The 13,626-nt window shown below is 32.7% G+C and overlaps 1 protein-coding gene across 1 annotated transcript in view; it reads left to right on the top strand.

Annotated features, from left to right (window-relative positions):
• The window catches only part of LOC132733324 (uncharacterized), a 51,239-nt gene that overhangs the window by 6,189 nt on the left and 31,424 nt on the right, over window positions 1-13,626 (top strand). Inside the window, exons 5-8 of the mRNA XM_060719956.1 lie at window positions 4,302-4,429; window positions 5,137-5,281; window positions 7,310-7,483; window positions 8,118-8,291. Of these exons, the coding sequence (XP_060575939.1) occupies window positions 4,302-4,429; window positions 5,137-5,281; window positions 7,310-7,483; window positions 8,118-8,291 (621 nt within the window). The remainder of the gene's footprint in view (window positions 1-4,301; window positions 4,430-5,136; window positions 5,282-7,309; window positions 7,484-8,117; window positions 8,292-13,626) is intronic.

Genomic DNA, 13,626 nt, shown 5'->3' with positions numbered 1-13,626 from the left:
AACTTTATGATCTCCCTTAAATAAATGCCATTTATTCACTGCCAGATTGTATGGATCATGCTAAATGTCCATAATATTATAGTTTTACGGTATAAATTACAAACATTTTGTTTTCCGGGAAAAACGTTATCATTTAAAAGTGGCAATCCGCAATCAGACAATTGTCTTATAAGCATTTTTTTAAAAGATTTGGTATTTGCATTGCTACGAAAACCTCCGTAAAGTAACAATGCTAATGGCTGGGGGTGGGGGTGGAGGTTTGCTTGAGATTTTTTTCTCTTTTATCAGAGTTATTGCTATTGATAAGTGAAAACTTGCAATTTTAAATTTGTGTCGTGCGTAGCTCAAAAAGTATTAAACCTAGTGTCATGAAATGTTGTTCAGTATGTGTTTTTTGCACCTTAGGTTTCGCTTGTGGTTTTATCCAACGACTCTAGTGTTATTGCCATTGAATAAGTAAAAAAATCATTTTCAACTACTTATTGCCCTTGCCTTAGAAAAATAATTTTAGTTTTCAGCTTGTGTCACGTTTAGCCCAAACAATATATGATCATAAGTCATAAGATTGACAAATTGGTGGAGAGTGGCAGCACTCGTGTCTATGGGCACATTTCTTGTTTTATTTATGCCGTCTTAATGGATTGCAGTCATTTCGCATGCATAATAAAATGCGTATTTGTTTTGTTTTATTATAGTTTCCTAAAACCTGTCGTATTCAATTATTCCCGCTTCTGCTAAACCATTATTCGAATTTTACTGCCTTTTGCTTAAATTTGAAAATGGTCCGCATACTTTCTAATAATATGTAAATAAGCCGTTACTAAGCATTCATTATTTATGCAACATTTATTTATTTTACAAGTTAAATAGACATTAATTGATTCGTAGCTCGGTTTGTCTTGTCAAGTTTGTATTCTTTAATTAATTGAACTATTTCTTGAGCATACAATACTTTTGTTCGTTTTAATCATTTAACGGCTTTGTTGGCAATATTGATCCGAGACACTAAATTTTCGGGATGTTTTTCTTAAGTTTCGAAATTTCTTAAGGTAACACTTAGTTATGAACAATTTAGATCTTATACCTGGAAATCTTAGAACTTGCATAAAAAGAATACGTATGTCTTTACATACATAACTGATTCAAACCGGACGCTGACAGAATTCCTAGAAATGAACGATATTGTATATATGTAACCTTCGTGATATCGAAGATGAGGACCACTTATATTAGTATGTACCTGTTTTCTTGAAATTCATAAAAATATATTAAGAGATAGTACTATGTAGACCAAGTATTATCAAATTTATTAAATTTTTAAATTGTAATAATAATAAAATATTGCGTAACTTGGCTTACTTTATCAGAGATGCTATGGCTAGTAGAATTTCCCTGAATAATGAATGGTTTATCCTCTATGTTGGAAGTAAGCAGAATATTTCACGTTGTATTCTCTATATTTTCATTGTTAACAGTATGTGAGTTCAGATTTATAGCTATATTTATGTACATTTCAAAATGTGATGTGACTATTGTATAGTATATTTAAATTGTAAAAAATTGTAAGATGATGTACCACGTACAAGTCTTGAATAAAATTTCTGTTCTGTTCTTAAGATTCTAATGATATTATAGAAATTGATACGTAGTGATAAGAATAAGGGAATTGTCACAACTGGTTACAAGTTCGAATATTGGACAAACCTTTTTGTGACTGTGAAAAACTGCTTTTTTTCTGTTAATTTAACAAAACACGAGTTGATAATGTGTAAATTGTATCTTTTTTACTACCAGTTCTTGTGATCTTGATATAATCCAGGCGACATAATCATCAAAAATTGTGAAATTTGTTGTTAATTGTTTTATTTGGTTTATTAAATTTCTCTTTTGTTTCGCTTAAGGTGTTCATTATCAAACTAAAGATTATTGGACTTCAGACACTTCCTTGTCGGCATCCATTTACAGTCCCTACTACTTCTTAAAATGAGCCATCAAGTGTAACTTTGATAGATCTTGTAGCTAAAATGTTTTTATCCAACGAAGAATACGTTCTATAACACAATAGAAACACCTATCCATAGCATCAAATGCATCGCTAAAATCAAGGAAAACAACTTGTTTATGTTTGATTTATCAAATGCATTCTAACGTCCGCTTTAAGCTAAGTGAGATTATTATTATTTTATTAAGTTTATTTTCGCTCGGCGCCGAGATCTCAGCGTCCATGCCGGTCCACTCTAGAAGTCGCATTAGGGCGTCTATTTCATGCCGATCTTCCTAATCCTGTACTTCATTCGATGGAGGAAAGACAATACTGGCAAAGCATCATATTCCGTGACGGCAGCAAACAGGCGGTAAACATAAAACGGCTCTTGTTAGCGCCACCCTCCAGAGATAGTCACGACAGGTCAAATAATCACCTCTGGTACTTGAAATGACTTGACCTTGACCTGCCGAGTGCCTCCTCCGCGACGTGCACGCCTCTTGAGGGATTTGGAGAAGCGTGAGATTATCCGTCCCAAGAGCAATTTATTACGCAACATAGACTTACATTTGTCTGACCGTTCAATTCAGAGGTCTAATATGTCATTCTTGTCACATATTCGTTCCGATTATGACACACATGTGACACATTCGATCGAATACGGCACAGTCTTCAGCCGAATATGGAACATAATCATATGTGCAATATTCTATTTGAGCTAGTTTTCTATGCTTACCAAAACGTTTTTCTTTTCACGAATAAAAAATAAAAATTGCAACGTATATGTCACGTGTATTTTCACGGAAAATGAAAATAGATAATTTTGACAAATTCAAGGGCATTAACTCTAGCAATAAGTAAGTAGAAGTAGTAGTACGGAAAACGATAACAAAACCCCCAGGTATGATGATTCATATACTAACAAACACATTCATGTAAAGTTTCATGACCTTAGGTCAAGTACTGTTGGAGCGACACAAGTTGAGAATTGCAATTTTGACTTAAAGGGAATATTTCTGGCATTCCTGCCCGACTCGACAACCGACACCTAAGCTGCAGTTATATTGATCAACATTTTATGAACCTAGTTCAACTACTTTCGGATCTATGTGACATGCAATAATTTTGGATGGACGCACGCACGTATGCACAGCCGCACGAACAGACGAACAAACGAACAAGAACAAATCAAAATGCCCCATATCAGATTGGGGTCATAAAACGTTCATTTTCAAATTAATAATAATCAAAGGCACACTTTTTATACAAATATTTCTTTATAAATAGGGCAGTTTGTCTGTAATTGATTTAAAGCATGTTAACAGCTTATCACCTGAAGAGAGATGTTTTTGAAATGAATTAATTTGCCATAAAAGTAGCAAAATGTAAACAAAATTATGTTTTGACTTCCATTCAAAATACTCAAAAACTTTAACAGTACTTATTCCCAATATTCTAAAAAATCAGATGACACTAACTATATGGCTAATACGAAAATTGAAACAGCGCACGAAAAGTAAATAGCTTTTGAAAAATAAAAAGTTTAGGGGGTAGGGAGGGGGAAGGTCAATGAGCCTTTAATATTCAAAAGATATTTGGCCTTTACTTTTGGACCTATGAAACTATTTATATAAAAATAACATTGTTTGCCTTTAGAAAGGCTATATAAAGACTGCTTTAACCGACTCAGAAAATCTTTACATTTTTTATATCCAACGGTTCCAAAATTAATTACGATCATTTGGTGCCTGATATTTTGTTTTTAAGTGGGCACATCTATTTCAATTCAAAGCTATTATGGTATCATATTTTGAGATATTTGGGCCTGTCCATATAAATGTAAACTTCAACTCATGTTGAGTCCCGTCCCATAACATACATTTACTGGTGGAATAAATCTATATAAAATAAAAATGAACTGATGTATTTGTTTTTATGATATTTTGTGTTATTACATTTAATCAATGTAAAAATCAAATTATCTATGAGTGTTGTTTGCCTTTTTACTTATGACATCGGTAGCATATGCACTAAATTGAGTCAAATGATTCCTGTTATTATAACTTATTACATAGGAAGTCGTTTTGAAATTCTTAACGTGTATATTACAAGTACCGTTAATAAGTTAAAACAACGAGATTGATTTTTGACAAATATTGCTTTCAGGTGAGAGATCATTTGTTCATGATGTACAATTGATATCATATAACCAATGTCCGTTTTATAAATAAGTCAGCACAACTATACATATAAGATTTAGGTTTCCTTTACTACCTTCAATAATCTATTAAAGTCGCTTATTGCTTTAATATTACAGATAAAGTAACTGCAAATGATGTTGTTTTTGTCAGAGGCATTCAATGTGTGAAGAAAGGCATTGAAGGCAATTTTGGAGAGACACACAAATGCCTTAGAGTCAACATTGCCAAAACTACTAAGTGTTTCGTAGGTTAAATTGTTAGGATTTATAGTTCTTTATAAAACTTTTTTTATTTTCTTCAACTGTGCATCTAATATGTATCATCGTTTAGTACAATTAATCCAGTTATGTTATTTAATGAATAGATTAGACACTTTAAAGTGTAAATATCTATATATCTCCTGCTTGCAGTTAAAAACTAATATTGTAAAACTGCAGATTATATAAAAGATTATGTAAGAATTAATTTTATATATTTCTTTTAAAGAAAATGACACATGTACGGTTAAAGAGTTATCACATTCAAAGAAGCTGCACGATAATTTTTCCGGAACGCTTCATTCTGTTTACGTATAAATATTTGAATATCAGTGACATTCTATTACATTATTTACGAGAATTGACCATATGATTAAGGTACTGTTTATATATATTTTATTGAAATATAATAAAATGCATTCATGCGAAACAACGTTTGCTTGCAAACGTAGCTTGAAGTTTAGTTTGCAACAAGTATATAACTTATCAATTAGATTCACCGCACATATGAATAATACCATTCCTTTAATGTGTTTTGCCTTGTTACAATAGTTATAAGGCTGCGTAGAGATTTCAATTTGTTTCGAAAAAGTTTACAAAAACTAATTTGGATTAAGTTTTGATGTTAAAAACGGCAGAAAATACATTTCAAAGAAATTTATATCTAAGTGTTCATTTCTTTTTATCATTTTAGCCAGGAAACCCAATATTTGGATCGAAGGAAAACAAAGTCATGTTGCAAGGACTGACAGTAGCATCATCAGATTCCTGCTCATCATCGCTTTATTCATATGCGGTCATAAAACCGCAAGTGAGCTGGATAAACACGGTCATTTTGGGTACTTATTACAATTCATTACTCTTATTTTTATTATTGTGATTGTGTACATAAAAGTGATGGAATAAGGAATTTATTCCTTGTATCAAATAATGGGAAGTAATAACAAAAGTTATTTATGCACATTTTTTAAACGCCCGAGCAATTTCATTTGTTGTGCACCTAGATGTGTGTCTGTCAGTCCGTCTGTGAGCAATTAGGTTTCAGTCAGCTTTTTTTAACCAATAGGAGGTGGTCACTTTTAGTTTTATTGTGTTGAACTAGAATGCCCGGAGCATACATGTTTTGCATTGCTTTGTTGACCTCTACAAAAGTGACATAAATCACGACCCTTATATAAGAAATACACCCACTCTTGAATTGTATGTTGACTGGTAAAACTATCTTGAAATGTAATGTCCCTATAATTTAAAGCCCAACGCTTTAATAGTGGCATCAATTTCAAAATAGATAAATACAGAATCCCTAAAGAAAGCCCAACACGGCAAAGAAAGCCCAACACGGCAAAATTTAAAATGTTGCAGGCTCGGTTTGATTGAGCCTGTTCATGGACGGTACTGGAAAGTGCAAGTTACCGTCCACGCCCCCTAGCACCGGCTTAAGCAGAATTCAACATTTAACATGAAATAGTAAAATTTTGAATTAAGAAACATACGCAGATGTGTTCATACGGCGGTTATCATGGAACCTTCAATGTGACACGTCCGTGCCATTCCATGAAAAGCGGCGTATGGTCCCCAAGTAATAAAAAGCGTGTGCCCTAAACGAGAAAACAATGGGCGGAACTAAATAAAATGGAATTTTGAAAGGGGATCAGAGGTTATGAAGTCTTCAAGCACAGCATAAATTGACCGCGAACTTTACCGCAAAATCAAAAGTACTCATCTTCTGACTAAGGCCGGTGCACCTGTAAGTAAGTAAGAGCATCGAGGGCTAATTGGTTGTCGAGGTATTGTTTTAAAACCCTATTAAAATACAAGGTCAACGTGGACTTAAATTTTGACCCCTTGATCAAAATAATTTGGGGCCAAGACCAATGCACCGGTGAAGTTTTGGAGCCGATGAACCCTAGGTCAACGAGTTACTTGTCGAAAACCATTTTAATTGCAAGGTAAATGTGACCTTGGCCTTTGAGTCTTTGACACCAAATAAATGGGTCAACCAATGGGCAAGACATATACACCTTTGAAGTTTGAGGGCTAAGTGCCCATCGATTATTCAGTTTTTGGTAGGAATCTGTTTTTATACGGTTTTTATAAGGTTAATGTAAACTTGGCCTTTCACTCCTTACTGTTCTTACTTCCCAAGGCATACAAATACAGAAAATGTGAAAAAAGCCAATAGAGAAACAAAATAAACATTTTTTCGAAGTTTTTCCCTATTGTGTTAAGAAAATTAGTACTTTATTTTTTATAGCATGCATAATGTGTTAAAAAAACTGTTTGAATGTGTAAGATTTGGCGTTTGAGGAAAACAAATAACAGATTGCAGCCCTGTTGAATGAAAATCAAAATTGAAAAGGGACGTTTGAAAAAAAAAAAATCAACCGTAAACAGGAGCGTCCGCGCTTGTTAAATGTGATCCTGTTTTTAAACCAGACCAAAAGAAAATAATTCACCTTACCACTGGACGTTGGGAAAAATCTGCTGAAAAAGGCTTCATGTTAAATTTCTTTCTATATCAGATACAACAAGGTGAAAGGTTTTTATAAGAGTAACACTATTTAAATTGTTTTCAGGAAGTTACATTCTAACTGAACTGACTGTAAAAATGTGCAGGTGTTATTATCTTCATATGTTTCAACTTATTAGGTCTTACATGAGCTATTTCGCAGTTTAGGTGAAGAAGAAAACAACAACAAACAGTACAGATCTTCAAAGAGGTTACTTTATTTCCAAACCAAAACTATAGATTCCAGTCATGCCTGTTCCATAAAAATTAACCTGGGTAAATTGCGTTTCAGTAAATTAATTACTACATCGTATTATATTGAACATACGAAAACTTTGGAGACTTTAATTTTTTACAGATTGTGGCTCAGTCGAAAACATTCAAAATGGAAAGATTATTGTTGACAAAAAATCAAAAACGTCCGTTGGAGCTACTGCGACTATTAAATGCGATAATGGTTATCTAGCAAGTCGGCAGAAAATTTTCTGTCTGAATACCGGTAAATGGCAAAAATCCATTTGCGAAATAAAAGGTAAAATTAAGTTTATATGCTTGTATAATCGATCCTACATTCTTTGATGATTTGAATAAAAATTGGATAAAAAATTATACAGGCCTGGTAGAACATTTTAACAATCGTACGCCAGTGAATTTAATGATCGTTTAATCGGCTATTAAAAATCATAATAAGTCATAGTGGAGCGAGAAATTGACTTAATTGTCTAAACTCAGAACATATAGACTCTTTACAAGTCACTTCGAGCAGGAATCATACCTTAGACTCAACCTAAAAGAAACGAACGTTCATTGCTCACACAATAACGCTCCGGTATATTAACAATTCGTGAAGAAACAGGAAGATATGTCGGTGTATTACCAAAACAGAGGCTATTTACATTACATTATGCGAATTAGGATCAATTGAGGATGAAATGCATTAAACGATTCAGTGCGAGAGAGGTCATTTCCTAATGACTTAAAATAATTATACAAACGTTTTAAACCGTTCTCCTTTTGTAGTTTGTTCATAGGACACCCTTTAAAAATCGTACATAAATACCATCACTCATTTTCTTTTTTTTTAGTTATACTATATTGAATTCCAATTGGTAAATGTGATCTACTTTGAATGTTTCAATTTTAACAATATTTCTCTTCATCGTCAGACTGTGGTCGTGTTAAAAAAATTGTACACGGAACAGTTGTCCTTGACAAAACAAAAACGTCGACATATGGAGCAACAGCGACTGTAAAATGTAGTCCTGGTTATAGACCAAATCAAGAGAAAATAGTTTGTTTAGATACCGGGAAATGGGAACCAGCACGATGCAAAATAAAAGGTAACGTTCAGTATGTATTAGATACAAAATAATAACCGCCGTTTATAGCCTCTCAATATATGATATTGAAATATAATTAAACTTTTTAAAGTACCAATTCTTCTGTAAAGATTCACTTCTATCTGCTTATTATATTTGAAATATTGTCTGTAACGATGTTCCCTTTCTCATTTAAAATACGTTTATGTTATTGTCTAAGTACTATATGCAAGCTATGTTAAGCGGTGTAACACCGCACTTTGGGGTCCAACGCACTTTGGGGTCCGACCCCAAAGTGCGTTTAACCTCGCACCGCACTTTTGGGTCTAACGCACTTTTGGTTCAAACTCGAGAAATTGACCCCAAAGTGCGTTAATGTGCTACATATCAACGCACTTTAAGTTCCAGAGGTCTAAAGGTGTCATCTGAGTTCTGCTTAAATACTGAGTACTGACTTATTTTCGATCTGCGACATTGAAATTTAAGAGGTGGAGTTCAAGATGGTGAGCATTACTTTGATGATGCTTAAGTGATAAAAGTTCATTAATTTTACCACTTGAAATATCTTAAAATTGTGTACATATAACAAAATTAGGATTGCATTAAAGTGATATTTGCATTTTGTTTTAGTTTTGCATACATATTATTTTTTAGTTTTGCATTCATATTTTATTTTAGATTTTCGTACACATTTTATTTTTGTTTTTCGAAAATATTTTGCCTATCAAAACAGCCTTCACATCTCATAACAGCCCATATTTGGGTATATAATTATCACAGTGGCTTGGTCACATTTTGGCCCATTTTTGGAATCGGCCCAGTCGTTTTCGGCCGTGCAAGTATGGTTTCGGCCGAACATTTTTAAATTATACGTATTTCATATAATTATCGTTTATTATTATTATTATATACTAATATATATGTGTCTATTTGGGAAGGACTGTTGATTGCTGATCAGTTATTATTATGAATATACACCACTCAACCCCACCCCCTGAGAATAGAGGGGGTGGGGGCATTGACTTAAAACCAAGCCGACCACTGGTAAAATCTTCGCCCTTCGAGGGATACTCAGATAATAACATTCCTGCCTTATTCTCCGGAACAGCGCAAACATCAAAACACGATAATTTTTTAACCCGTACTAGGTTACAAATGACTGATGTATTACAATAATGCTTTTTAAAAGATCTAAAAAGCTCCTTATATTCCACTGATTTAGAAAAAAATGCTTAAAGCTTCGAATGATTTTTGTGAATCTTGGGTCAATTCTTTAGCACATTCAGATAATGTGCAGAACTTAAATGCCAGGAGTGGCGGCTCAAGGTCGGGGGTCACACCTAATCAAAGGATTAAGACTTGGGTTTCATGTCCGCTCCTTATCTCCAAAACCCCATTAAGGATTTTCAGGCACCTTGTGTAAAATGTTAACCACATCGAGACAGTATGCAGAACCTTTCTTTGGGTTACCGCGGACTAATATATACTAATAGTGTTGTTATTTTTTTGATACCTCCAAAATGAAAATGTTGGCCATGGCATTTGCAAATGGGGTAATGTAATTTACAGATGTCAAAATGTTTAAAAATGGTGTTTTACAAATGGTGTGATTATCCAAACATCTACTTTGCAAATGGCGACATGTAAAAGCATGTACCAAAAAAAATAATATACGTACAAAACACTAGAGTAAAAGATGTATGCAAAACTTAAAAAGAATATGTATACAAACTAAAAAAGTATGTATTCAAAAACTAAAAAAAGTATGTATTCAAAACTTAAAAAAATATGTACGACAAAAAAAAATGTATGAAAAACAAAAAAAAAGTATCAAAAGAAAAAATGCAAATGTCACTTTTATGCCACCGTTCAAAATACTCTATAACAGAAATTGGGTATTCCTAAAATTAAAAGATGCCGTGAAAAATGTCCCGTTCTGTCAGTCATTTACTTGATAACTTTTGGTGCCATATTGAGCCCCATGGAATGAAATAAAATGCAGTTAATATTTTTTTTCCAAATAACTATGAATAAACTCGATTGCAATGTTCAGGTGAAACATCAAGTTTTTTGATCGGGCTATAAAAAGTGAGTTTTACAAATACATTATTAAGCTTATCAACAAACCTAAAGGGTTTTGTAAGCTCCGTAACAACCATTCGCCAGGGAAATCTTACATACTTTTTAAAAAAGAGCAAACATGAATTTAATAATGTTAAAGTAATGGTATCGGAGAAATGTAAGATGCTTGTTACCTAAATAAAGTGGCGATAAATGTGAACTTTTTTGTCATAAAAGTAGTCAAATCAATGTAGTATTTGACTTCCATATAAAATACTAATTCACTATAACTGTACTCATCATTGCCAAAAAGCAACAGATGAAGACGGTTAAGGTAATTGGCCAATGTGTATTTTTTGGATAATAAAGAAGAACATCAAAATGAAAAGCTTTTAAGAAAGAAACAAATAAAAGCATAATGGGCCTTTAAGAGGTTATTTCAACCATCGGGGAGATCGATACCCCACAATCACCTCTATATCCCCAGTGAGAATTAACATTATTCTGAAGCCCCGCTCTGAATGTGCGACTACTTAAATAGTTAATATCTTTAGTACAGAACAGAACATAACATAATCTTTATTTGAGATGCACAGATTACAAGGTGACATTTTGTAATTACATGTGTACAAATATATATATATATATATATCAATATTAAATGGGTATCATAATTTAAAGTTTCATGTGGGGAAAGTGTATATTATCAACATACAAATTTCACAGGTAAATATTATAAGCTTTTAACACAAGTTCTAATATATATATATATATATATATATATATGTCTGCAAATTTTAATCTCAAGTTATCTAGAAATCAGGGAAAAATTAACAAATTTGCACGCACAAACAGAAATAATATATTTGTTACGCGCATACATAAACACACACGCGCGCACACACACACGCACGCCCGCACACACACACATACAGAAGTACTATTTGAAATTTATAGCAATAGGAAAACAGTAAGAACAAAAAATACAGCATACAAAGATTTTGCTATCATGGTGCGAAGTGAAATCATTTTGCCGTGGGAAAATAACTACTACAACTTTTACTATCCATTTCGTTCGAACACGAGAATCGTGATTTTCATTCATAGCTAATTTTTAAGGCGTGGTTTAAAAAATTACAATTACATTTACGACATGCGCTTATGAAAAACGAAAAATAATATATATTTGGATGAAAGATATTTAGTATTAGGTTACCAATTATATAAATAATTTAAAGGAATGACCTAAATGGATTTCCCAATGTAATCATGATTGGTCATTTATTCACGCGTTCATAAAATCAATGTTTATTTCACTTGACCTGGATGATTACACAAAATAAAGCCGGAAGTGTGCTTAATTTCGTTCGGATGGGATTTTATCAGTGGAATTTAATGTACTTGTTGAATCGTAAGAAGTGCGCGTACATGGAATTATATACCGGTGAGTGTAATAAGTTGTACAAATTGCTTTTGTTGTTGTTGCTGTTTTTGTCTAAGTTTATGCATACCTTTTTAACGCCTGCCATGGTAAACGTATATAACATAGCAAATCAAACTTGCAGTATTTATATTAATAAACAACATTGATCTATGATATTTCTAAAGTTTGATGCATAATCATATGAAATTAAGATAATAAATTTTACGATCGCTTAAAAAACTTCATAATGAATGCTACGTTTTTTGCGAGATTTGTCAGCTGTATTCGGTCATTAGTGGCAAGCAGTTCCTTAAATTTAAGGATATTTGGATTGTTGTAAAATCTTCGTTTTAAAAGCTTATTTCGTTTTTCTTTAAAAAATGGACAGACGAGTAAATAATGGAACTCGTCACCTAGGTCATTTAATGGGCAGATATTACATTTACGTTGCTCGTGGGGGATAAATGACTGGCTCCAACGGCCTACTTCAATCGGGAATCTTTGTTTGCCCGTGCGAAAATGCATAAGGGCAAGTCGGAGAGAATTCGGGAGTATGGAAAAGTATTCCTCAAACAATGTGTTTTCTTTAAATATATTGTACATTTGACCTTTGCTTGAAGCCTCAAGTTTCGAAGTACTGCCTGTACGGACTACTACTTAAAGCCGCATATACACCTAGTCAAGTTTATCTTATATGTCACATTAAGCTCAATAAATTGCTCTTTCAACATATTATCAGGCACATTTTTTACTGAAATGTCTTACTAAGATTACCTTGTCTATGCTAAGACTATCATATTTCTATAAAATGTGTAAGTAAAAAACGGGAAAATAATGCATTTAGCTAAAAACAATGGAGTTAATGAAAGGTGTACATTCTTTAAAAAATAAATGGAAAATTTGAGAGAAAAAATATTTTAAGGTTAATAATTGATACAAATTCTTTATAAGGTGATTTATTTGGTGAAATTTCTTCACTTACTAACCAAGACCATTTAAGTCCCTATTGATTCTGCTATAATTTAGGGCACATGTTTTGCATCTATTTAATACCTTAATTTTTGTTTATCATTCGCTTTGACTACAATATATTATTTAAAACATAATGGACATTAATTTTCTATGACCCCAACCCAAAGTGCCGTCGTTTGCCTCATGTTAAAAATGCATATGTACCTGTTTAACGCACTTTGGGGATCGAAATTGGACCCCAAAGTGCGTAACACACTCTGGGGTTGGACCCCAACGTGCGTTTGACCCAAAAGTGCGGTGTTACAAGGCAGGTACCAGTAAAACTACTTTTAAGACTAAACCCTTGAACATGTTAATACTTTTGGAGATTATTACAACAAAATGATTTATTGCAAAATGTGAAAATGTTTTATTGTTATATAAATCTTTTCCCATTTAGACAGCGTCTTTTTAGCTAAAATTAATGGTTCTCACAAATTCTTAGCTTTTACCATTTCGTCACGTCATAACGTAATTTCTTATTAATGTGTATGTGTTACGCTTCATCAAAAATATAAATCAATAGGTAAATGATAAACATATCAATTACCAATATGTAGAAATACCGGAAAATATGCCTCCTTCTTCTTAAAATACATATTTAAAGAGCAAAGCAGAATAAATACAAATACTATCTTTTTAATTATATAAAATTGTCAATTAAATGTGTTAAACAAATACATTTAATACTTTGTAGTACAAACGTTTAATGAACATTCAATCAAATGTATTTAACTATCAATGTATACTCGTACAATATTGAAAAAAGATAGTATAGATTTGGAGTAAATTGATAATGCAAAATGCCAGTAGGATCACACACGTTCTACAAACAAGACGGGTGTATAATTATTAAATATT

This window comes from Ruditapes philippinarum, unplaced genomic scaffold (genome assembly GCF_026571515.1).
Source record: "Ruditapes philippinarum isolate M1 unplaced genomic scaffold, ASM2657151v2 ctg4553_1_1_1_1, whole genome shotgun sequence".
NCBI classification, from domain to species: domain Eukaryota; kingdom Metazoa; phylum Mollusca; class Bivalvia; order Venerida; family Veneridae; genus Ruditapes; species Ruditapes philippinarum.
Note: the sequence above shows the minus strand (reverse complement) of the source record. Positions and strands in the feature narration are given on the sequence as shown.